The sequence below is a fragment of the Larus michahellis genome, chromosome 21 (genome assembly GCF_964199755.1).
Source record: "Larus michahellis chromosome 21, bLarMic1.1, whole genome shotgun sequence".
NCBI lineage: Eukaryota > Metazoa > Chordata > Aves > Charadriiformes > Laridae > Larus > Larus michahellis.
In genome coordinates this window covers 2,105,585-2,130,008 of record NC_133916.1, presented here as the reverse complement: position 1 = coordinate 2,130,008, position 24,424 = coordinate 2,105,585, and the positions used below count along the sequence as shown (strand labels likewise).

Genomic DNA, 24,424 nt, shown 5'->3' with positions numbered 1-24,424 from the left:
ATACAAAAAACGTATCAAGCTTCCAGGATGACGTCACCGGCAGGCACTGGGGGAGCCCCAGACTGGACTCAGCAGCGGGTGGGAACTGGGTTCCAGAGCTGGAGTCAGGAACACACGGATGGGGATCAAAGGCAGACGAACAGACAGAGTCCTCCTCGGACGTCAGCTGTTTAAGGAAGAGACCGACCCTTTAATCCCTCAGCTTTTACACCGAGCGTGGGGCAGATGGGATGGAACACCCCTGTTGGTCAGTTTGGGGTCACCTCTCCTGTCCGCTCCTCCCAAAGGTGGGACCCCTCTAGGCTTTTCCGCTTCCGACCCTCTAACGGGGCAAATAACGAAATTAGCTGACCTCGGTTGTTACAGCAATAAGTGTAAGCAAGAGCCTCTCTGCGTACCATCCCTTGGCACAAACCGTAGACATTGGCCGTATCACTCTGAATGGACCATTTCAGACACGACACGCTGTTAGTTTCAGAGGGTTAGAAGAGGCCTAGCTAAGAAATAAAATTACTGAACAGAAAGTTGGTTCCGTTTTACCTCAAACCAGGACAGTGACCCTCCCAGCCTTCCCAGGCCATCCTGGTGCCGGTTCAACACCTGCGTGTGCAAGGATGGCTACTTCCAGTCCCACCAGAACAACCTGCCAGTTCCAGGGTGGTCCCATCTCACGCTGCTCTAAGAAACGCTGATGGCAGGAGAGGGACGTTCTGAAGCTTTGAGTTGGTGAAGATAACGGAGTTCTTCCCCTCCTCCACACGCTCATGCCAACCCTGGAATGGTATTTTCCTAACAAATTCAGTCATGTTTCCTTTTAGCGCCAGCAAGAATGCTTTCAAGGCCAAAAAAGGGCTCTGAAAGATTCATACAAAGCGTTTATTATGAACGGCAGGCCGGGCTCCGGGAAGGAGGGGCTGCCACCATCTCGCCCCAAGGCAGAGCCGCAGACAAAAAGGCCAGCCTTCGCCAGGGAGAGGGGAGAAGGCGGCAGAAAAGATGCAGGTCCGGCACCCAGGCGGGTCCGAGATTTGCAGCCACCAAACACCAGGCTTTCCAGAAACATTATCACAAGCCCCTGCGCCACCCTGAAAACGCAAACGGTGCTCTTCCCGCATGGGCTGCCAGCTCATACAGAATTAATCGCCCATAGCCGAGTCTTCCCGCAGCAGGAAGAAAGAAGGCGAAACCTATATTTAAGAAATGCGTTGTTTTTGCAGAAATCTGCCTCCTCTCTCCCCTGGTGTTTAGCCGGATTTGGGCAGATAAGAGCAGAAAACAAGATAACAGAGCAGGATCTACCAGGAAAAGAGAGTGTTGTGTATTACCTTTCTCCATTTAACCAGTTAAGACAGACCCAAAGATGAAAAAAACTCACTTCAAAACTTGAACTGTGATCCCAAGGTGATGCTACTCGAGGGGAATCACAATAAAGCATCGGGAGGACGATGCCCTGCGAGCCGGTGCTTGAAAGCAAAGAGGAGAAAAAACCCCACATGGAAATAATCTAGTTTTTACCCGGCACCAAGAATCTAGTTTTTACCCGGCACCAAGAATCTAGTTTTTACCCGGCACCAAGAATCTAGTTTTTACCCGGCACCAAGTCAGGGAATTCAGGCCAAAACCACCACTTGGGAACAAGACAAGAGATGGCAGAATAAGAGAACGGTTAATTAGAAACTATGCTAATTGCCTGTGAGACTGCGGATAATTACCTACAGTTTCTGCAGACTGCTGCCTGCATGAACTTTGGAAAAAGTAGCAAAGGAGCAAACTAAAATATTTCAAAGCATTATCCGCTTGCCGACTTTTTCAAGTGTCAGATAGAGGTAACTGAAGATGCGCAAGACGGGAATGTGCCTCAGCCCTGCTGCACCAGCAGACGGGTTTCTGGTCTTCGTAGCTGTTACACCAAGAATTGGGTACCCAGGTCTGAAACGCTTCTCCACGGCACTGATGGAGCCGGGAGCGGTGAGCCGGAGAGCTCGCCTCAGAGGTAAAGCGAAACGAGAAGGTGCAACAAGGCAAGGAAAAATAGAGATGTCTGAAATATCGCAGCAAAAGAGCGGGGTGGTTAGAGGGACATCAGGAGCCCCTCTGCTGTGGGGACAGGCTGAGAGAGCTGGGGGGGTTCAGCCTGGAGAAGAGAAGGCTCCGGGGAGACCTTCCAGCCCCTGCCAGTCCCTCAAGGGGCTCCAGGAAAGCTGGGGAGGGACTCGGGAGCAGGGAGGGGAGCCATGGGACGAGGGGGAACGGTTTTACACTGAAAGAGGGGAGCTTTAGATGAGATATTGGTAAGAAATTCTTGGCTGTGAGGGTGGTGGGACCCTGGCCCAGGTTGCCAAGAGAAGCTGTGGCTGCCCCATCCCTGGAGGGGTTCAAGGCCAGGTTGGACGGGGCTTGGAGCAACCTGGGCTGGTGGGAGGTGTCCCTGCCCAGGGCAGGGGGTGGCACTGGCTGGGCTTTAAGGTCCCTTCCCACCCAAACCATTCTATGATTATCAGATGGTGCCTGGAGAAGACGTTGAGCATTCACGCTACTGCTTGACCATCCACAGTTTAGACCAAGACTTACTCAACTGTTCTTCAAAAATAAGAAGAAAACATGCAAAGCCCGCTACGATTCCAGGACAGATCACTTGGATTAGCGTCACAAGCGGTTATCTTCGGGAGCTTACCGCTGCCCGTGGCATACGCATTACAACACGCCGTTATTAGTGTTGCCTCCTCTCCTCCCACACAGGCTCCTGCCTGCCGGGGCAGCTCTGGATGGGCAGGATCCCTCCCACACCAGGACAAGTGCTCAGCGAGGCAGGAAACAGCAGGAAGAAATGTTTTTTGGTTTTTTTTTCGGAACAATTCGATGCTGCCCCGAAAGCCTTGGCTCTCTGCCACGGCGCTCTTGTTCTTGATGCCACCTAATTTTCACAAGCGATCGCTCAGATGTTCCTCTTTCTGTTTTTCCGCCCCCTTTCCGGGTGTCTCCGCAGAGGCCCCGAAATCTGTTGTGAAGCGAGGTGCAGCACCCGCTCAGCCAGAACCGGGCTTGAAACACAGCTCCGTACTGGTTTCCCAGCTGAAATTCAATCATCTCAAACGGGGCACACATTTAAAGGCTGCTAACCCCGAAGTTTCAGCCCCATTTGTCGGAGATACCGAAAGGAGCCGGGAAGTGAAACTCCCACAAAGGAATTGTGCACAAAAACTAGTACCTGCGCGGCCACAGAAAGGGACGGCAGGACATCCAGCCTTTAAGCATGAAGAAGAGAAATAATTAGGTCAGATCAGAAGATAAGGCAGGTCGGGAGCCACGTGTTGAGCAGAGAGGAAAAAAAAACAAAAATACTGTCTGAACACGCAGCCGGGTCTGTGCGCTGGGGCCGGGGGGGGTCCTGCAGGAGAAAACAGGGTTTTAACTGCGTAATTGTGCTCTGCTAAAGGAACCCACTTGCGGCGTTTCCTAACGGCCTGAGTTGCCAGGCTACCGAGTCAAAATAACGCTGCTTTGGTGCAACTTCCTGCGGCCTTGGGACGGGAAGCAAAATTCTCCGAGGTACTTATCGGAAAAACGTCACGCCGTCATCGGGCTGAGATCTCTCTGCCACCAGCTCATGACAGCAACTCGTCACAGCGGCTCTGCCCACACCTACCACTTCCAGAAACCGGACACGAGTGGGTTGTAGATATTCGGGCACAGGAATAACCCTCTGAAATCCAGCCAGGGCAAGCGGGAGCCCATTAAAGCGGGCTGCCATCCTCCCGACCCCTTTTCTGCCCCGTATTCTCCAGCCTGCCTTCATTCTCCTCCTCTTTCAAAGCTGACCACCACGACCACAAAGCCAAGGTTCCCCATCTCTAGCTTCCTCCTTAAGCTCTGCTCCACCACTCGTGCTTTCTGCCCTAGATCCTCTGCTCCAGAAGTCCTTAAGCTTTCCTTCTCTTCTCTTTTAGTTAAATTATTCCCTCATCCACCCCCCCTTTCCTCATCTATCCTTTTTTCCCCCCCTCTCCCTTTGAATCCGAAGTTTCCTCCTCGCGTGGCGCACACGAATCTGAGCAAGCCTCCTCTTGTCAACTCGCTTACCTTGATCTAAACCCATGATAGCCTGCCAAGGTGTTACAAATTTAGAAAAATTCTCCCTTATTTTCAAGCTAAAATATGCTCCGCGCCGACAGAGCCTGCAGGCAACTGAGCTGTGACACATCTGAAGGTCCTTTATAAAGCACTTCCAAACTAATTTTTCAAAGGCTTAAAACTTGGCTAAATCCAGACGAGTTTTCAGCTGGACATCAGGAGGCAACTTAACCCCAAAAATCATCCTTTCAGAGTTTCAAATCTTTGTTCTAGAGAGACGAAGCACATGACTTTAAACAGGAAAAAAAGCGACAACGGTTTTGCTCATTAAAGGGAATAGTTTCCCCTCCCTGCACTAACCTGCCCCTCGGAAACAGATGAGGCATTTAGTCAAAATCCTCATTAACCAGCCAGCAGCAGCCTGTTTATCTAGTCGTAACTTCCCAATTGTTAAGCAATTGCGCGGGTTTTAGGTTTACAGGCAGCCCGCAGCGCTGCCCGCGCCCCATCAGGAACGGAAGCGCTGGGAGAGCTGTTAAGGAGAATATGGATCGGCCAGTATCAGGAGATCCCACTCCTAGAAATCGTTACAAATTGGGAGTTTAATCAGGAGGCGTTACTCCTTTCTGTAGGGATAACGAAGGTGACAGAAGCGATCACCTGCTGTAACAAGCCACCGTAATGCCAAGCTGCTAAGTTATTCTTCCGCGAAAAACAGACCGGCAAACTCACCTCGGCGCAAAACAAAAGAATGTGTGGGTTCCCCCCCCCCCCCAATAAAACATAGGGAAGACAAACAGGAAAACTGACTTTGATGAGCTAAAGTATCAAGTCACCTTGTAAAACAACCCCGTGTAAACCAGTTAGACCAGGGTTTCCACCCGCCCCCTCGGAAGGGGACCCTCACCACACAAATACCACCCCGCTCTCAGCCACACCGGCCCTTTTTGAACACCAGTTTGTAAGCTGGGAAGAGCTCAGGAGCCGGTAACGGTTTCTTACTATGATGCGGAGTCGTTCAGCTGATATTCTCTGGATCTGCTGAAGCAGGCCTGAACGCCAGCGTCTCTCCACAACCGCTTAATCACGCCGGCGAGCTCGGCAGTCATCACGCCTTCCTCCGCGCTCCCGGCTAACACAAAGAGCTGACGGGCATCGTCCTGCAGGAAGAGGGGAAATAAAACACATTAGGAACTACACTCGTTTATACCTTTAAAAATTACAGCGAGGTTTAATAGCAACGGTCCCAGGGGATGCGGCAACTGCTCTAAGGAATCGTGGTGCCCTCTTCATGCTGTCAATCCACTCTCCCCCCGCCCCCCCAAATCACCACGTTATTTTTTTCCTGCTGTCAGAAAGGCAAATCCTGGGCAAGAAGCTCCAGCCCGTGGGGCGAGATGCGCTGATCGCGGGTGGCACACAACGCTTCTGTAGCGCCACGGCTGCAGGGATCCGCCGCTCCGAAGGACAGGCAGCTTTCACATCCGAAACACGAGATTTCAGTAAGCCGGCGGCGTAGCATTTCAGAGGAAAGGTAACAGCGTCAATGTGCTGCTATAGACTAACGAACTAAACGATAAAGAATAGTCTTTAAATGGGAAAACCTCGTGTTGTACAGTATGGCAACAACGAAGAATTCAGTATCAGAAGCAAGCTTTGGATAATTATAGGTTTTGAGTTTCGAGGACTTGCCACTTGCTGCAATCGCTGCCAGAAGAAAGGGAGAGCGATTTCTTAATACGCCATTTCATCAAGAGACGGGATGGACTGATCGGGGTTTGAGTGTTTGCCCTAGAGCATGAAAAATTCTTCCCAGAAGTCTTAAGAGCAGGGCCTCGCTCTTCTCTAAGTTAACAAGCGGATTTTCAAAGCGAAAATGGGGATGATCTACATCCCGCGCTGAATGTTTATTTCTACAGCCACCAGCCCTGCCAGCATCCTTTGGGGAGACGCGAGAGACCTTTCTGCTGTCCCAGCGAGTTCTCAGCTTCGCGCTGGCTCCTCCTAACGTCTCTCGTTTGATCCCTAAACCGTGCTGCCCAGCACGTACCTGAGCTCGGGCAAGAGTCAAGTCGTCAGGCTACCTCCCCAGCACAGGCAACGGGCACCTAAATTAACGTCATCAAGCCCCGAAGTGCCGTACCACAGAGGCGGACCCTCAGCTACGAGGCTCTGCGCTCAGGGGTAGGGTGCCACGCTGAGGAGAGGTCACTGCTATGGTTTGCTGCGAGACAATAAATTCGGTTACCCTGGGTCTTTTCCTAGGAAAGCGGGGGAAGCTGTTTGCCCTTCGGGGTGGATTGGGACATGAGAAAATTCTTGGCACAAGGCTCTTGTTCTGCTTTTGTGAAGCCGGCTCAGCCTGGTCAGGTCAACTGAGAAAGGAACTTGGATTTTAATATCTTCCACCTCCTCAGCTAAGCTGAAATCCCCCCTCGGCCTCGACAAGCACAGAGGAAAGGCGGAGGGGAAGGCGAGGGAGGGTTTGGAGCAACGGTGGAGTCGCAGCCGAGGTTAACACGTGAGGGAAGGTATGCCCTTCAGCCAGGAGGCTTTATATCCTCAGTTCAAAACGTCTGTGGTTGCATCACAAAGAGACAGCGCAGGTTACTTCACTTCCCGCGTATTAACCGTAAGCACGAAGAGTTAGTGCCAGGTAGGAAGAGCCCCAGGCTGCGCAGCCGCTGCCCCGCGCTGGCACACACAGTTCCCTTCTCCCACCCATTCCCAGGAGTCCCTGACTCGCCATTCTGCCCATGCTTTCCCCACCACCACGTGGGTCAAGATATCCTGAAACTTCGGTTTCTACCCTCGCAAAGTGATAGGACACGGGGTAACGGCCTCAAACGGAAAAAGGGGAGATTTAGATGAGAAGTTTGGAAGGAATTCTTGGCTGTGAGGGTGGTGAGCCCCTGGCCCAGGTTGCCCAGAGAAGCTGTGGCTGCCCCATCCCTGGAGGGGTTCAAGGCCAGGTTGGACGGGGCTTGGAGCAACCTGGGCTGGTGGGAGGTGTCCCTGCCCAGGGCAGGGGGGTGGGACAAGATGATCTTTAAGGTCCCTTCCCACCCAAACCATTCTATGATTCTGTGAAGCGTTGAAAGTGAAGCTAGTAACCAGTAACCCCCACCAGCAGCACTGGATGGGTGAGGAAAAGCAGGGCCTCAACCCCCCCCCAAAAAAACTAAAAAGACAAATAGTGACAATTACTAAAATTTATTTGGCTCAGCTTAAAAATTCACCGCCACAACGCCGTGAAGCACTACTGAGGACTGATGTCGAGCAATTTAAATCAAAACTGAGAATTTTGTTAAAAATTCAAATAGTTAAGACAAAGGTTTGGGGATTTTTTTTTTTTTTTTTGAGCATTCAGACTACTAAAGGCTCTTACCCGTAACCTCAGTAAACCACCCTTGACACTTCGCACTGGTAATACGTTCCGAATTATGAAAGGTCTTTTGCTATGGCATCTCGTAACAAACATATTTCCAGCGTGAGCGTCACGGACTGAATTTCCAGGATTCATTAACACAATTCACAGCACGGCCCCAGACGAAGGGAAATAAGTGAAATACTTACTGCTCTGGCAACTTCCCCAAAGTCTATCTTTAGCCTTCCCATGGCTCTTATGATTGCAATGATGGACTGGATAGTATTGCTGTAGACAACCACTTTATATTGTTTGCATTCTTCCTCCGAATAGCCATCCTCATGAATAATCCTGGAAGAAAACCAAGCCGTCATTCCCAAAGCCAAACCAGTAGGGCACCGCAGATCCCCTTATTTCGTCTCACACAAAAAAAATTGCAGTTTACATGCCTGCGCTCTCACTTACTTCATCTGCTTCACAATGGTGCTTTTCCCAGACTCTCCAGCACCTGAAAAGCACAAAAAAAGAAAATCCAGTTAGAAACCACATGGAATTAAAAGGAAAAGCGGAATGTACTCGTCCCGGTTCCCGGACAGAAGTTGATGGGGTTTGGAGTAACAGAGCTTCCCAGGAGCCATCCCAGCCCCTGGGGAGGGATCGCTGAGAGTACATCCACAGGTACGTCCTTCCTGGGTTTTATTTACAGACGCTGACACTCATTATGAATTTATCCGCTATAAATAAAAAAACCAAACCAAAACCAAACAACCCTAGAGTTCCTGGATTTCCAAAGTACACTTCCCAATCACCTGGGAGGCAGGTCTGAAAAGTGGGAGGAGGATTTCTCTCGTAGACTATCCACCATCCCTCTCTTCCAGTTCACTAACTCCAGCCCAGAGCAGCCCTACAGCGAAGGGCATCGACGTCATCAGCTCTACCCACCGTCACCAAGCTGGGCGAGATAAAAGCCTCGAACAACCAGGTGGACGCAATCACAGATCCTGGAACATTCTTGTAAAGAACATCTCATTGGGAAGCAATCTTGCGTGATACGCAGTGGAAGGGAAGGAGACCCAGAAGAGAGCTCAAAAGCGTGCACAAATTGCTCTTGCAAATCCAGGTTAAGATATTAAAGCCCGGAAACGCGTTACTATGTCAGAGCAGGAACACCATAACGGATTTTGCAAGTTCCTTTCTCCACCTGGCGCAAATGTTGCCCATATTCATTCAAACTAACGTGTTTTTTTTTTTCCCCCCACAGTGGAAGGACTAGGTGCCTTCCCACGGTCCATTACTACAGCACAACGGCAAGCACACCCGATACCACTCCTGAGCTAGATACCTCCTAAAAAAACTCCGGCAAAATTCAAAGCAGCTACCTGCCTAGACCTGAAGTGGCAGCGAAAGGTGTCTGTGAATCACCAGCAGGAAGATCAGGGACCTGGGCTCCATTGCTCCAGCTGCCAACGCCGGTTCCCACAGCCGTGAGACAACTCGGGGACCTTGGCCGTGGCACACCCATGCGCATCCACCCACAGGACAGGCAAGGCAAACGTTAATTGATTAACAAGCTCTTTTCTCTATCATTTCCCTTAATGCAAGGATTAGTGTTCCGGGAAACTGAGGATAAAGGGTTCCGCGGGTTTAGCTCGGAAATGAGCCTTTGCCATAGGTTGAGTTGAAACCTCGGACCTGCAGGCTGCTGCACCCGGACGTGCCGGCCCTACCTCTGCAGACCTGGGGGGCTGAGTTATCATCGAATGGTTAGAGGTGGAAGGGACCTTAAAGCCCAGCCAGTGCCACCCCCTGCCCCGGGCAGGGACACCTCCCACCAGCCCAGGTTGCTCCAAGCCCCGTCCAACCTGGCCTTGAACCCCTCCAGGGATGGGGCAGCCACAGCTTCTCTGGGCAACCTGGGCCAGGGGCTCACCGCCCCCACAGCCAAGAATTCCTTCCAAACTTCTCATCTAAATCTGCCCTCTTTCAGTTGAAAACCATTTATCCCCGTCTGCCTGCAAAATATCAGCTAGCTGTTCTGTTTTTCACAGCTTTTGCTCTTGAACAACAGAGCACTCAACAAACCGCGGCCCCCTCCCAACGGGCAGGAGGCAGAAACCACCTTTGCTCACCGCCGCAGCACCCGCCTGCTCCGGGATTCGAACCCCTCACCTTACCAGGGCGCACTGAGCTGCGCACCCGGCCCAGCCTGAAGCATGTGAGAAGCAGGCGCAGCGTGCCTGGGTGGGAGCAGAAGCGCTGGGCTACCCTACCTCTGCCCTGGGCCATCTCTGCCCTGGGCTGCCTTCGCCCTGGTCTACCCCTGCCCCAGTCCTGGGCTATGCTACCTCCTCCCTGGGCCACCCCCGCCCCAGTCCTGGGCTATGCTACCTCCTCCCTGGGCCATCCCCAGTCTCGGGCCATCCCCACCCCCAGTCCTGGGCTACCCTACTTCCACCCTGGGCCACCCCTGCCCCCATCCCAGGCCACCTCTAGCCCTGGGCTACTCTACTCCCACCCTGAGCCACCCCCGCCCCGGTCATGGGCTACCCCACCTCCACCCTGGGCCACCTCTGCTTCTGCCCTAGGCTGCCCCCATTCCTATCCCAGGCCACCCCCAGTCCTGGGCTACCCTACCTCTGCCCTGGGCGACCCCTGCCCCCCTGGGTCCTGGGCCACCCCACCTCCTCTGACCACAACACCAGGAGTTCACCACAAACCAGCCCAACCAGCCGCTGCCTTCAGGACTCCTCAGCCTCAAAGGCTCCCTCCCAGCCACAGAACTGGGCTTGCTGGAGGCAAAGGAATGAAGTTGAGCCTGCCCGGGTTTGGAGAGATGACTCAAGAGATTCCCGCGTGGACTAGAAGACCCAAGCTCCCACTGGCTTCCAGCAGCAGAGTCTACGCCAGGCAGCGATGTGCTAGCCCGGAACGGCACTGCTGCCAGCAAGGTGAGCTTTGGTAGGAAAGGAAAAAAAAAAATAAATAAAAAAAATCATTTTTAGATTATCAGACCAACAGGGGAAAAGAAAAAACCACCAGCTTTCAGGAATGTCGGGCTGTGGCATACTTCTCCAGGTAAAGAAGGCAGAAAAGCCTTGCGGAGCTAGCTTTGGGAAGCACGGCTTCCAGGAGAGAGCTTCCCAAGCCTCTTGCGACATCCAGAGAGGACGATACTGCATTCCAGTTCCATCCCTGCACGCTTGAAGCCTCAGGAAGAAGGAATTCCTCGGAACAGCACCACGAACAGGCTGTGAAAGCAGGAGCGCTTTTTTAAAAAGCGGAATTTGCTTCTTGGTCTCACAACTTCACATCAAACGGGCAGAGGAACCAAGAAATCAGGCCCCTGAAGACAAGAGGTCACTTCGTGGGGTTTGTGTTTGTGACGGGTACAAATTATTCCCTTGCTCGGAATTTTGTACACCTTTTAAGCCTGCTTATTTCACGTTCCTTCAGGTTCTTCCCAATATCACTAGCAAAACCTTTTTGGCTGATAAAGGAATTAAAAGTACAGGCAGGAACGTTAAGGTGCAGGTTATGGCGGCGGCTGGGAAGGAGCAAACACAACAGCCGGATGACGGAATCCCTTGAATTGGAAAGGAATCCATAAGGATAGTGGTGGTTCTTTCACCATTGGTGAGCACATTGTGCCAACCGGAGCCCAGACCTGTGGTGGGCAACGGGGACTGAAGGAGGCCAAAGCAGCCTTTACAGCCCCGCGCTTGTATTTCCACTCGCTGTCACTTCCCAGATGTTGCCGAGGATTCCCGAGGATCCATCGCCATATTAAATTACAGCAGAAAGTTTCCCCAAGATCAGACAAGGTCATTTTCAAGCTGAAGGTGCGTCTCCTATTTGCACTCAGGCAGCTTCAAACCAAACAAGCGGCCAAATATTTTTACAGCTCGCGGTGGCTGAAGAGAGTGGATGCAAATCGGCCTCTTTGCACAGTAAGAGATTTCACAGCGGGAGAAGCGTTTTCAGGGCAGGTTCGCAGGCTGCCAAATGGGAGGAAACTCAAGTCAAACGGTGCCTTAACTCGTTACACCCATTTGCAGGTGTCGCAGGGTTGTATCTCCATCCTGGGATGGCCGGTCGAGGACTGCATAGAATGGTTTGGGTTAGAAGGGACCTTAAAGCCCAGCCAGTGCCACCCCCTGCCCTGGGCAGGGACACCTCCCACCAGCCCAGGTTGCTCCAAGCCCCGTCCAACCTGGCCTTGAACCCCTCCAGGGATGGGGCAGCCACAGCTTCTCTGGGCAACCTGGGCCAGGGGCTCACCGCCCTCACAGCAGAGAATTTCTTCCCAATATCCAATCTAAATCTCCCCTTTTTCTGTTTGAAGCCATTCCCCCTTGTCCCATGGCTCCCCTCCCTGCTCCAGAGTCCCTCCCCAGCTTTCCTGGAGCCCCTTGAGGGACTGGAAGGGGCTGGAAGGTCTCCCCGGAGCCTTCTCTTCTCCAGGCTGAACCCCCCCAGCTCTCTCAGCCTGTCCCCACAGCAGAGGGGCTCCAGCCCTCCCAGCAGCTCTGGGGCCTCCTCCGGCCCCGCTCCAACAGCTCCGTGTCCTTCTGCTGTTGGTGCCCCAGCGCTGGAGGCAGCACTGCAGGGGGGTCTCCCAGAGCGGAGCAGAGGGGCAGAATCCCCCCCTCGCCCTGCTGCCCACGCTGCCAGGGATGCAGCCCAGGCTGTGGGGGCGTTTCTGGGCTCCCAGCGCACGTTGCCGGGGCGTGTGGAGCTTCTCTTCTGCTTCTTTGGGTCCGTTTTGCACAAGGGAATAGAGAGGCAAGAAAAGAAACAGGAGGCAACGCACAAGAACCTGGTGTCTCTCCTATGCAGCTCCTGGGGGTGCCACGGCCAGGATTATACATCTAAGAGCACTGACACCTTTAAATGTTGATTTCCGAGATACCGCCTTGAGTTTATCTGTCTGGACATCCCCCTCAAGGGACTGTAACGCTGACAGCTGCCCCGCACAGCAGGAAAACTGTTTCCAAGACAGGGCATGTAGCGCAATTTAAATCAATTAGCCTTTAGTTTAGGTTGAAGGGTTACCAGATTAGAGCCTCGCATGATCAAATACTTCCAGGCTGCCAAGTTAAATGTCTGGAAACCAAAGAATTTCAAGTTTTAAATTATTCCTAAGCATAAGGCAATTCAACATTATTTTTTTTCCTCTTCCCTCAAGCCTTAAAGAAAAGCTATTGCCCGTTCAGCCTCGAGTAGAACAGGCAATATAAACTAGATTCCACCTTCAAGAAGCATTAACAGGGATGAAGAATGAAGCACGTTTTAAGCAGAATCGCCCAAATTCTCCTTAGATGTTGGAGTTATCACCTTCCACCCAAGAAAATCCGGCGGCACATGATGCCGGCAGGGCTCCCCACTGCAGCCGGCTACAAGACTCCGACTGAAACCAGCAGCTGGTAGGGAACATCCTTCCCTTTAGCGGGCGGGTTTTCTTTTGTTATCGCCTCTTCTCCCAGCTGCCAAGATGTCCGCGCCTCTCCGCCGGCTGGCACAGATTTTAAGCAAGGCAGCATCACGAAGGGCTTGGGAATCTCTGCGTGTTCCTGCTATGGCTTCTCGGGCATGCAGCATTTGTGGTCAGATGTGAAAATGTTAACGCTCTACAGACTCAGCACTTCCACCCCGGGAGGGACACAAACCCTCGCTTTATTTTCCGCAGCCAACCTCCACATTTCCTGCATTTGAAAGCTTTGGCGTCCCCAAACAGCGGTGTTCAGCCCCGAGTCCCAACAGCGGGAATTTAGAAGAGACTTTTGAACATAACCTCTCCGGCTTTTATTTCTCATCGTTGTATTTGCTGTCATTTCCTCCTTAGATTATCTTAAAATAATCTGCTGCTGCAGCAGGCAATGCTGAACTTGTACTACCTGTCATTTGACTGACAAAACAATATCAGATACAATTATGCCATGACAACACAGCCAAGTTGGTTATACAACACTAAATTCATCCCATATTCGGTTAACTCCTTCCCTTCTCATTTCCAACCTCCACACTCTTCAGTGGGCTGCATCCCCAGCAGCGTGGGCAGCAGGGCGAGGGCAGGGGGGATTCTGCCCCTCTGCTGCGCTCTGTGAGACCCCCCTGCAGCGCTGCCTCCAGCGCTGGGGCACCAACAGCAGAAGGACACGGAGCTGTTGGAGCGGGGCCAGAGGAGGCCCCGGAGATGCTGGGAGGGCTGGAGCCCCTCTGCTGTGGGGACAGGCTGAGAGAGCTGGGGGGGTTCAGCCTGGAGAAGAGAAGGCTCCGGGGAGACCTTCCAGCCCCTGCCAGTCCCTAAAGGGGCTCCAGGAAAGCTGGGGAGGGACTCTGGAGCAGGGAGGGGAGCCATGGGACTAGGGGGAAGGGTTTTACACTGAAAGAGGGGAGATTTAGATGAGATCTGAGGAAGAAATTCTTGGCTGTGAGGGTGGTGGGACCCTGGCCCAGGTTGCCCAGAGAAGCTGTGGCTGCCCCATCCCTGGAGGGGTTCAAGGCCAGGTTGGACGGGGCTTGGAGCAACCTGGGCTGGTGGGAGGTGTCCCTGCCCAGGGCAGGGGGTGCCACTGGCTGGACGTCACTATCCCTTCCAACTCTAACCATTCTATGATTCAGTGGGGTTTAAAGGAGCAGGAACCCATGTCCCCAGAGGTTACTTGCCCTGTTGCTTCTAAGGGACTAGCAGAAGTAGGGAAAAGAGTGACCTGCATCCTCCAAACTCCTCTCTTTACCAACACACAACCCAGAATTGGCTCCTCCAGCAGACACTTATGGCAGTCACAGCTACAAGGGCACGGCCAAGCTGCAAGTCACCTCCTCTGGGACATTATTCCTAAAGGAGTTTTTCCTGCTGTTCCAGGTCCTCTCCCAGACTCTCTGCTCCCACCAGAGCCATCCAGACGAGGTACCTCATTAAACAGTCATTTAAAAACGTCTGCCCTCCAGCTCTGGAATCATTTATCGGGAGGTCCTGCTGGGGTGGCAGCTGCTCGCCAATGAGATGGCCAACGTCAGGCATGGCACGGTCTCATCTCAATTGCTCAGAAAAAAAAAAAAAAAAAAGCATTAACACTGCTCTGGTCTATTCTGAGCTACCTGTACTACCGCCTCCCACACAGCAGAAGGCTTTTTCAGGGGCCTCTCTCATTTTGTGCCTCTAATTTTACTCTTATCTTACCTCCGGCCCCAAACAAGGTCCACAGTCATTTGCATTTTACTCTTTTTTTTCCCCAGCCTGAGCTTCCACATCTCCAGGTCTCACTTCTGTTCTTTGACACTTGAAACTTCTCTAAACATTTGCAGATGTACACGCCGGGCACAGGCGAGCTGCTAGTCTCCTTTTTCCAGCTCGCTGGAGTGGCTGTAAAGGGTTTGCATAAAGAAATCCATATCGGACCTACTCGATAAACGGCTTTTAATCTGCACCCTTTGTTCCTTGCTATCACGCAGCTTTCATTTACCCTCATGCCTGGCGTTTACACTTACAGCAGGGCTTAAGCCTTCAGTCAAGTACCTTCAGTAAGGAGAAAAAAAAAAAAGAGTAGGAATTTAAATGCTACTGAAACACTGCTCCAACCTACAGACAACCGATGCTTCGCATTAGAAATTAAGATGACGAGCGCAAGTGGATAGAGTTACATTGAAATTCTTATGGACTCCGCAGGCGAGGCACCCAGCCTCTGGGATCGCAGGCAGGGACCAGATGGGGAGCTAGAAAGTTTAAAAAAATCATGAAATATGACACCGAATCTTACGGGGGTTCAAAAAATATGAAAGTCAGGGCATTACTGGGATGTTTCTCTCTGTAAAAGGAAAAGCAAACCTTTCCTTTTTGCTCCGATTAGCACAGCTCACAGGGATCACATTTCATCATAGAAACGGAGCTGACCTAAGCAAGGATGTCGTAACTCCACGGAAAAAATGTTTCAGAAGTCTTAACTTCTCTTTTCCCAAATTAGCAGCAAAGAACCTCTTTAGCCCACAGCTCTGCTTGCACACCCTAGACGTGAAGAGCCTCTAATCTGTCACAAAGCGTTTCCTGCTTTTTGCCGTAGGGGCTCGTCCCACTTGATCGACGCACGTTCTGCAAGAATTCAGCGAAGTCAGAGTGGTTTGGGTTGGAAGGAACCTTGAAGACCACCCAGGTTCCAACTCCCTGCCATTGGCGGGGACACCTTCCATGGGGAGGGACACCTTCCATGGGGAGGGACACCTTCCATGGGGAGGGACACCTTCCATGGGGAGGGACACCTTCCATGGGGAGGGACACCTTCCATGGGGAGGGACACCACTAGACCAGGTCGCTCAAAGCCCCGTCCAACCTGGCCTTGTCTTCAACACCTTGTTCTTGTCCTTCAACACCACCTTCAGCTACCAACCCTTCCCTTCGGAAGCCAGGAGGCACCGCAGGTCCCACAAACCCCCAAAGCTCACCCTAAACCATCCAAATGGCTTGCCACCATCGACCAGTGCCGAACCCACTCCTGCTCACAGCCCTGTTTGAAGTCCTCCAGCCAGATCCCTTTTCCTTCTGGAAGGGGAAGGGAGACGGGAGGGAACCTGAGCAGCTTTCAAGCCATATCCGTACCGGCCCTGGCAGAGCGATGTACACAAGAGGAGGAAATTATCACCCAACCACTTCCCCTAAGGAAACCGGAGGCCTTCCTGCAGCAGGAGATGGGAATGTCCTCAGCACATCCACACGCTGCAGATTACAGGGAAGAGAGCAACAAGCAAGCTACCAAAACACAGCTTCGACTGGGAATTACAGGTCTACGCAACTACACGCTGGATAAAACATTTGGTTTTAAACCAATTGCTCCTTAATTCACCCTGCTCGGGAAATAAGGAAGGTAGGTAGGTCAAAGACTACCCACATCTTCCAGACACAAGCATCCAGTTCACTGCTTCAGAAACTACAGTCCCAAGTGCTTCTTTTTCTCTAAAGTTGTATCAAAACGGCATTAAACTATACTTTAGGTGAGGAATTTCACCCCCCAATTAAGGGGAAAAGCCCCGCAGCATCTGAAAGTTTCTGAAGAGAAACCAGGTCATTGCTGAAACAAATTCTTACTAGAGAGACAGAAGAGATGCACCTGGAATATCCATTAAAGTACAAGGAAGGAAGACAAAAATGAACAGACTGACATGTTTCTGATTTCTAGCCTCCAGAGGAGAGCGCGCATGGCTCGTAACTACAGCAACAGCCCGTATCGCCTTTAAAAATCTCAGCAGGGGTTTGGCAGAAACTTTGCCAGACCATTCCTGAGGCGGGATGATGCTGCAACCCTCGCTGAACTCTCGAAATCCACTGGAATTTCTTAGTGTTTCCAATATCTCCCCTCTTAAACACCTTGGGAATAAGCCCAAATATTTCACTCGCAGAGCTGGAAGCCGCGGGGCTGAGTTACAGACCCGGGAAGACGACCTGACCCTTCCGTGCTACAGTGCGGCAATGCAGCGACACCAAATCGCCTGGCTGCGGTTACAGCCCACCTGCAAAATCGGGGGGGGGGGGGGGGAAGTGAACAATCTTCCCTCTGACAGACTAAAAAGGGGCAAAAGCAACAGCACCACAAAGTCCAGCCCCTAAAACATCAGTGGAGCCATTGCAAGCACGGAGCAGGAGCTATTCAAATCAACACAAGGCCCGATGGATATCTCCCCGATAAAACAGATGTTTTCCTTTTGACAACGTTTATCCAACATCCCACCCCAGCAAGGGCGCACGAATACCTCCCCTTAGACACAACCACGCTCCTAGGGTAGTTTGTATTCCACCTGGAAAGGCTCTCGGACACCCCACACACCTTCCCGCAGCCCTTGTATCCACATCTCTGGAGAGCTGAACTGTCGGGTCCTCGTCCCCTTTGTCACTTCCCTCCTGGTTTCCAGCCTCCCCCTGCTGAATTCAAATCCCCCTCCTTCTTATACATGTATTTCTAACCAGGGGTGAGCTGCCATCCCTGCCAACATTCATCCCATCTCCCCTCGTCGAGATTTTTTTTATTTCAATGCACCCCTGGAAAGCTCTCGGATATCACAAGGTCAAGTTTGGGCGGGGTGGGGGGGAGGGAAGGGAGGTGTTTCAACAAACTACAGAATCCGACGCAGTGAAAGGACGGCGCTGGGAATCAGGAAAAGTGGGGGGGAAAGATTTAGAGAAAGGAGCGGTGTCATATCAGCCGGCCTCAAAAATCCAGCTATTGTTAGAAAAGTCAACAGGAACTGCGACAGCTTAGGCTGACACTTGCGCTTTTACCGTAACTACACATCAGAAAAAAACCCACAATATGTATAAATAAAATAGGGCATATGGGCTGACTAAAGCTTAACTTTGGAGTTAATGTTACAGGACAAACCACTGGAAGTTGTCGCCGCCTCTGGACAAAATAAAAATGGAGGCTTCTCAAAGGAATGCCATTTTGAAGACATAAGTAACAGGAGCCCTAGGACGAATTCAACGGGCTTTCCAACGAAACGCAGCGTCCTGCTCTGCCTGCTGCTCACCTGGGCTGCGGCTGATATAGTTCCCCCCCTCAGGAGGGACCTGGAGGATGCTCAGGGCCAGCAGCAGCCCCGGAGGAGGATTTCCCCAACACGAAGACGAACGATGACGAGCCGTGTTCGGGTGGCTCCGACCAGCCCAGCCCACGAACCTGCGGCACACGCCGAGGAGCTGCCGGCTTCCACTTCGCTTTCCCGGGCTCACAACAGATCACAGGCACTTTACGCCGCACGCAATTGCATTTATTTTCCATACGAATCTAATAACGTCCCCACGTGAAAAGAATCAGGGGCAGAATCAGTCTTACATTCAGCCATCAACACGCCTTAAAGCGTTGTTCATATAAACCAGAAAAATTAAGACTTTAAACCGCAAAACCATAAATGCCTCAGTGATGAGCATTAACCCCTGCGCACCCAAGCATTATCTTTTATAAGCCTTTTTATTTTTTAAGCCTTGAATCTTTGTTAGGGCATTAGCCTTGTTTTAATCAAAGGCTTTGAACACGTAACGATCGCCCTAAAGCTTCCACGGAGATTTTTAATGGGGGCCTTAGAAGAAAAAGCCTCCGAGCCCTTGTCACGGCGACCACCTCCACGCAGGGCAGCGCCGAGGCCGAAGAGCATCCATCAAACCAGGAGCGTGCCAAGGAGGCGGTGCCAGCCCGGGGAGAGACCCGTAACCCATTTCATTTGTGGCATTTCAAGTCAACATCGTGTCCCAAACCACGACACATCGTACCACATCGCAGCCCGACAGCAGGCTGCGAAACGCTGGGTTCACGGCGCCAGCTCCACTTCACACGGTTAAAAACATCCCGTGACCATTGGGAAGACTGGGATATCCCCAGGAATTCTGCCCCAGTCCCACTGACCACCGGGAAACACCGGATTAGCTCCGAGCTAATGCGCCATCACCCACACGCAGATCTGGGTGACCATCAACGCCACGGAGAAATTGCTTAAGGAGCTGCGGAAATCAGCACCCAATCATGCAACTACGCAATGGAAGTTAAGGAAGATTTCCCTGATGAAATTAAAGATAGAAACTGGAAAAAGGGAAAAAAAGGCTCGTCTTGGAACACAGGCAGATTGGCTTTTACCCCCCGCCCTTCCCTGCCTGGCTGTTGCACTAGATCTTACTGACCGTGGAAATTCGCAGAGGCCCAGCTAAGTAAGAGGGCAACGGGTTTACAACACCTTGTAGCCATGGACAGACAGCAACTGTCGATGCTCCTCCATTGTCACCCCTCAGGAACAACAAATGTCAAGGAAGTGACTCCGTAAGCAAGCCTTTTGGTGCCTACAGGACACTGGTCCTACAAGGGATGGTCTTCCGCCCTCAAAAACATGCAAGGCTCATGGGCAAGAGGATTTGGGTGAGGGCATGAACCACCTGAACTTTGGCAACATCATTTTTTACCTTTGATACAAAAGGATTTCTTGCACACACACACAAAAAAAAGCTATTTTCATCCACCACCAGAAGCAACACAAAGTTCAAATCTGATTTTGGAGAAAGATGCGAACAACCACATCACCTAATCCTGACTCTGCAGCACAGCCACCGCCAGCTCGGGGAAAAACAGTTGTCACAACTGAAGCCACCGGTAGCCACAAAGCCAAACGCCTGAGAAAACCCTTCCCTGGTGGAAACCAAGCCTTTCGTTCCCACCACGAAGTGACCAACTGGCCCAAGGGCGAGAATTGTAAATACCGGCTGTGTCCTTCTCCTCTGTGAAGCCGGCACCAGCTACGCTCCTGATAGGATGCCGTAACAACCCGTATCCTAAATGCCCACCAAGGGAGTCCCCAATTCCCCCCTCCCCAACCACAGCGTTCAAATCCTTTCCCAAATCAGCTGCAAACACCTCGTCCTCTTCAGCAAAAGGCCCCTTTGCTGCTGTACTTTAAGCTACGCGGCCAAGAGCCAGCCCCGGGACTTCTGGTTTGCAGTTGTTTTTGCAGCTCTTTGAACAACGCTCCTGGGAGCGCTTTAAACTAATTGCGCCTGCTGTTGAGCGGCGTGGACTCGAGACACCCACTGATACGCAACACGCTGCCGCCGTGTGTCTTTTGGCTGAAGATCAAATGAACATCTCTCCTGGCCGGGCCTCCTGGGCACCCCTTTCTCACCTGCAGCTCCTTATGTTCAGACCTACGGTTTTATATTCTTTACGTTCAGGCTTAAGTTTGAGGGTGAGGAGCAACTTCCAGGGAAGTTCTGCAGCACGTCACAGACGCAGCAAACATCTCCCCTAATCTGTCGTGAGAGTTGTCCTGAAGATGCCTTCCATGTCAGCTTTTTTGTCCTCCGAATGCCGTGGAATAATGCAGTAATACCAATCCTTCTCAGGCAGGATTCACACCAAGCGGATGGTTATCAGAGATCCTAGAATCCCAGACTGGCCAGGGTTGGAAGGGACCTCTGGGGATCACCCAGTCCCACCCCCGGCCAGAGCAGGGTCACCCAGAGCAGGTGGCACAGGAACGCGTCCAGGCGGGTTTGGGATGTCTCCAGAGACGGAGACTCCCCCACCTCTCTGGGCAGCCTGTGCCAGGGCTCTGCCACCCTCAGGGTGAAGAAGTTCCTCCTCATGTTGAGATGGAACTTCCCATGGGCAAGTTTGTGCCCGTTGCCCCTTGTCCTGTCCCCGGGCACCACTGAGAAGAGCCTGGCCCCATCCTCCTGACACCCCCCCTTTAGCTATTGCTGAGATCCCCTCTCAGCCTGCTCTTCTCCAGTGAACAGCCCCAGGGCTCTCAGCCTTTCCCCAGCACAGAGATGCTCCATCCCCTCAGCATCTCCGTAGCCTCCCCTGGACTCTCTCCGGCAGTTCCCGGTCCTTCTGGAACCGGGGAGCCCAGAACTGGCCCCAGTGCTCCAGCTGTGGCCTCCCCAGGGCAGAGCAAAGGGCGAGGATGACCTCCCTCCACCTGCTGGCCATGCTCTTCTGAATACCCAAGGAGATCATTGGCCTTCTTGGCCATAAGGGCACATTGCTGCCTCATGGGCACCCTTGTTATCCACCAGGACTCCCAGATCCCTCTGCAGAGCTGCCTTCCAGCAGCTCAACCCCTAACTTGTACCGGTGCATGGGGTTATTCCTCCCTAAGTGTAAGACCCTACGTTTGCTCTTGTTGAACTTCATGAGGTTCCTCTCCACCCAGCTCTCTCCAGGTCCCACTGAATGGCAGCACAACCTTCTGGTGCGTCAGCCACTCCTCCCAGCTTTGTGTCACCAGCCAACTTGCTGAGATACGGCGTGAAAAAGCCACTATCTGATCTGCTCAGATACTAGTATTGGTAGAAGACAAGAGAGAAACAGCCAAGCAAGGCCTATAAAATGGGAGTTACATCAGAAAGCAACAGATGACTTGGAAGGGGAGGGAAGAGAGGGGTTTGGAAAAGATTTTTATTAGCCTGGTCTCCCAAGTATCAAGTTTCTTCTTGTGATGTGCCTGTTTATAAAATATCAAACATCCACTGAATCCGATGCAGGGACAACAGTCCCCAGTTGTTGAAAACACTTATCAAAATAAGCAGCCGGGCGGGGAACAGCCTGTCAGTTCCCCCGCTGAGGGAAAAGCTCATTCCTCAAACACGAGGGAGCTCGTGGCAGACGGAGACCCCAAAACACAAAACTACGGGAGGCCGAGCTCCACCGGCGCCTCCGCTCGCCCCAGAATTCGGCTCCTGCTCGTTGTTTGTTTTTAAAGATAACCCAGCCAGTGCCACCCCGGGTAACGAGAGAAGGTTAAACGAGGCAGAGAAGTTACCAAACACCAACTGAGAAAACATGAAATAAGAGCCAGGCATCGGATGGCCGCCATCGCTGGTACCCACGGGGGAACAAAAGGTGACGGCACAGAGGCAGGGTATCACGCGAGTCTCGCCGCCCACTTTATAAAGAGCACGCAAGAAAAATAAACAGCATCTGCCGGTCATTTCAGATGCAAACCCCGTGTAAGTCATTAAGAGACTGCTGCTCGATCCCACTTGCGTGAGGAGCAAGTGTCTGAAATGGGGAACATGGTGCCTTTACAGCTATAGTTGCTCAAAAATAAAAAAAAAAAAAACCCAAAAAAACCAAAAAACAAAAACCAGCCATGTTCTAATTAAAAAATTCTTCTTCAGAGCACACGCTCCTCTTCCAAGAAAAGTTATTTCAATGCTCTGCCTCAGAATTTAATGAAAGTTGAACCATGTCCAGAGGCCTCTCGGAGGATAGGATGAAATCCCAAATCCCCAGCCAGTCGCTCCATCTGTAGCTGTTACAAATTGTCTGTCCTCAGCTCCCAGTGCCAGGCCCGAGCACACTTGTCCGTATTTACACAAGCATGTGATGTACACACAACCCAGGCAGAAGTCGTCCCATCCCACAGCTGGCTGATGGCACCGGATGGGACATCGCGCAGAAAACTGAAGCTTGCACCTACGCAGCAGCGGCCAGCGCGGCGAGATGGTCTCTTTTCCGAGCTGCAGTTGCCCTGATTAAATCACAGCTGACTCCTCAAAACACTAGCGAGGTTAAGTCACCCTGAAGAACAATTGTTTTGTAGATAAGAACCATCTTGCCCGCCGTGCATCTGGTTTTGGTGGGCGAAGGGCAGAACCAAAGGCCAAGCAGAAGGCAGAAGGAGATCCCGCGCTTGATCCTCACCCAGGCAGGTGGGAAAACACGGCTGGAAGCCGTGGCTCTGACATCTGAAGACGGGGAAATATCCGCACCAAGAGAGATACTACCTCCATCTCAGTAGAGGACAAGTGCACCCGGTCCTCCAAGAAGCTCAGAGCACAGATGAGAAGCGCTGTGTCTTCAGAGAGACGATCTGACTCATTTTCAAAGTGTTTGAAGCATTCCCCGCTGAGAAGCGGTCACCAGATGGCCGTGACACTTCTGCACGAAGATCGGGACATCTCAGACATCAAGAGCACCTTTCACAGCCCAAGCCAGGAGTCCGGCACTCAACTGATCTCATCACAATTCCCACCGGTCACCTCTTCAAGCTAATTGGATCGAGGTATTTAATTTTTGTCTTACAAAAACGCAGCTTGGGGCTGAGCCAAACTGCTGCAGGGGAGGTTTAGGATGGATATTAGGAAAAACTTCTTCACCCAAAGGGTTATCAAACATAGGAACAGGCTGCCCAGGGATGTGGTGGAGTCGCCATCCCTGGAGGTATCTAAAAGCCAGGCAGACGTGGTGCTGAGGGACATGGGTTAGTGGTGGTTTGGGCAGTGTTGGGTTGATGGTTGGACTCGATGATCTTAAAGGTCCCTTCCAACCCAGACGATTCTGCGATTCTACGCATTTACGAGAAAAATCTTCATATGGCCACGAGTCACAAGATACACACCGTGTGCCTCAAAAAGCTCACAGGAAGAAAGCTCCAGACACAGCTCAAAGATCAGAGAGGAAAATGGCTCCCTACAGGTCCCCCAGGCAGGGTCCCTACATCAGCTCCAGCAGCCCCAGAGCTGGGGAGGATGCTCGGAGCAGCAGCCGCCGCCGCAGGGCCAGGACAATCCCACCTGGAGACCTACACCCAACCTCAGAGCTTCATGTCACCCTTCAAAGGCCACTATGCAGCTCCAGCGCCAAGGAGTGGCCAAATCTGACACCTTGATGGTCCCTCTGAAACAGGGACCCACAACAAAGCAGCTGTTTGTACTCGAAAAGCTACTTCTAGTTAACGACATTAGAAATAGCAGCAACAGCTTCCCCCTGATTTGCATCCCTAGAAGGCTCTTTTCTCTGTTTTACCGAAACATAACCAAATCTTGCTAAGCGCCGGTGCTGAGGAAGCTTTGGTGAATTTGAGGGGAGAAAAGATTGGAAAAAATCAGTCTCGGGGAAAAAAGCTGAGGCCTCCAGGAGCGGCAGAGCTTGCAGTCTGCTTGGTTCGTTATGTAGATGAAGGCTATTTTAGAACAAACTTATGCTTTTAATTATTTTTGCGTGAATTAGCAGGAATGCTTCAACATAATTACACAGAGTATCCGAACCCAGTAAAATTTTAACAGGCTGAATAACGGTGCGTTTTAGGCACAAACAGTTCAATATCGGCTGCACCCGAACAGCCGGAGCCACAGAAATGCCGTTTTCATGGGCCAGTCTGGGCAGAGACGCGAAACCGGCTGGATTTGGGACAACTTTGTGCATCCAGCAACGAGCTTTGTCACTCAACGTCACACAAAACCCCCCTGAGACACAGCCTGGCACGACACGCCAGGCCTTCTGAAAGGCGCCGGGGAACGGAGCGAAGGAGACCAGCGCCTAAACTAACCGGGAAGGGTTCCTCGCGCCCTCCTCCTCCATTTTGCCTGCTCATCCCAACTGGAAAATCCCACAGGTTTCTACATCAGCAAAAAACGCATGTCTGCGCCTGCAGAGCAGCGCTTTCCTGGAGGGAAGCGAAGAGAAAAGAGGTGTGTTTAGCGGGGGGGGGGGGATTTGAGCGAGGGCTCCC

The 24,424-nt window shown here is 52.0% G+C and overlaps 1 protein-coding gene across 1 annotated transcript in view; it reads right to left on the bottom strand.

The window, feature by feature from the left end:
* The window catches only part of GNAI3 (G protein subunit alpha i3), a 38,003-nt gene that overhangs the window by 9,238 nt on the left and 4,341 nt on the right, over positions 1 to 24,424 (bottom strand). Inside the window, exons 2-4 of the mRNA XM_074564751.1 lie at positions 7,904 to 7,946; positions 7,648 to 7,789; positions 5,074 to 5,231 (exon numbers count right to left, since the gene is read on the bottom strand). Of these exons, the coding sequence (XP_074420852.1) occupies positions 5,074 to 5,231; positions 7,648 to 7,789; positions 7,904 to 7,946 (343 nt within the window). The remainder of the gene's footprint in view (positions 1 to 5,073; positions 5,232 to 7,647; positions 7,790 to 7,903; positions 7,947 to 24,424) is intronic.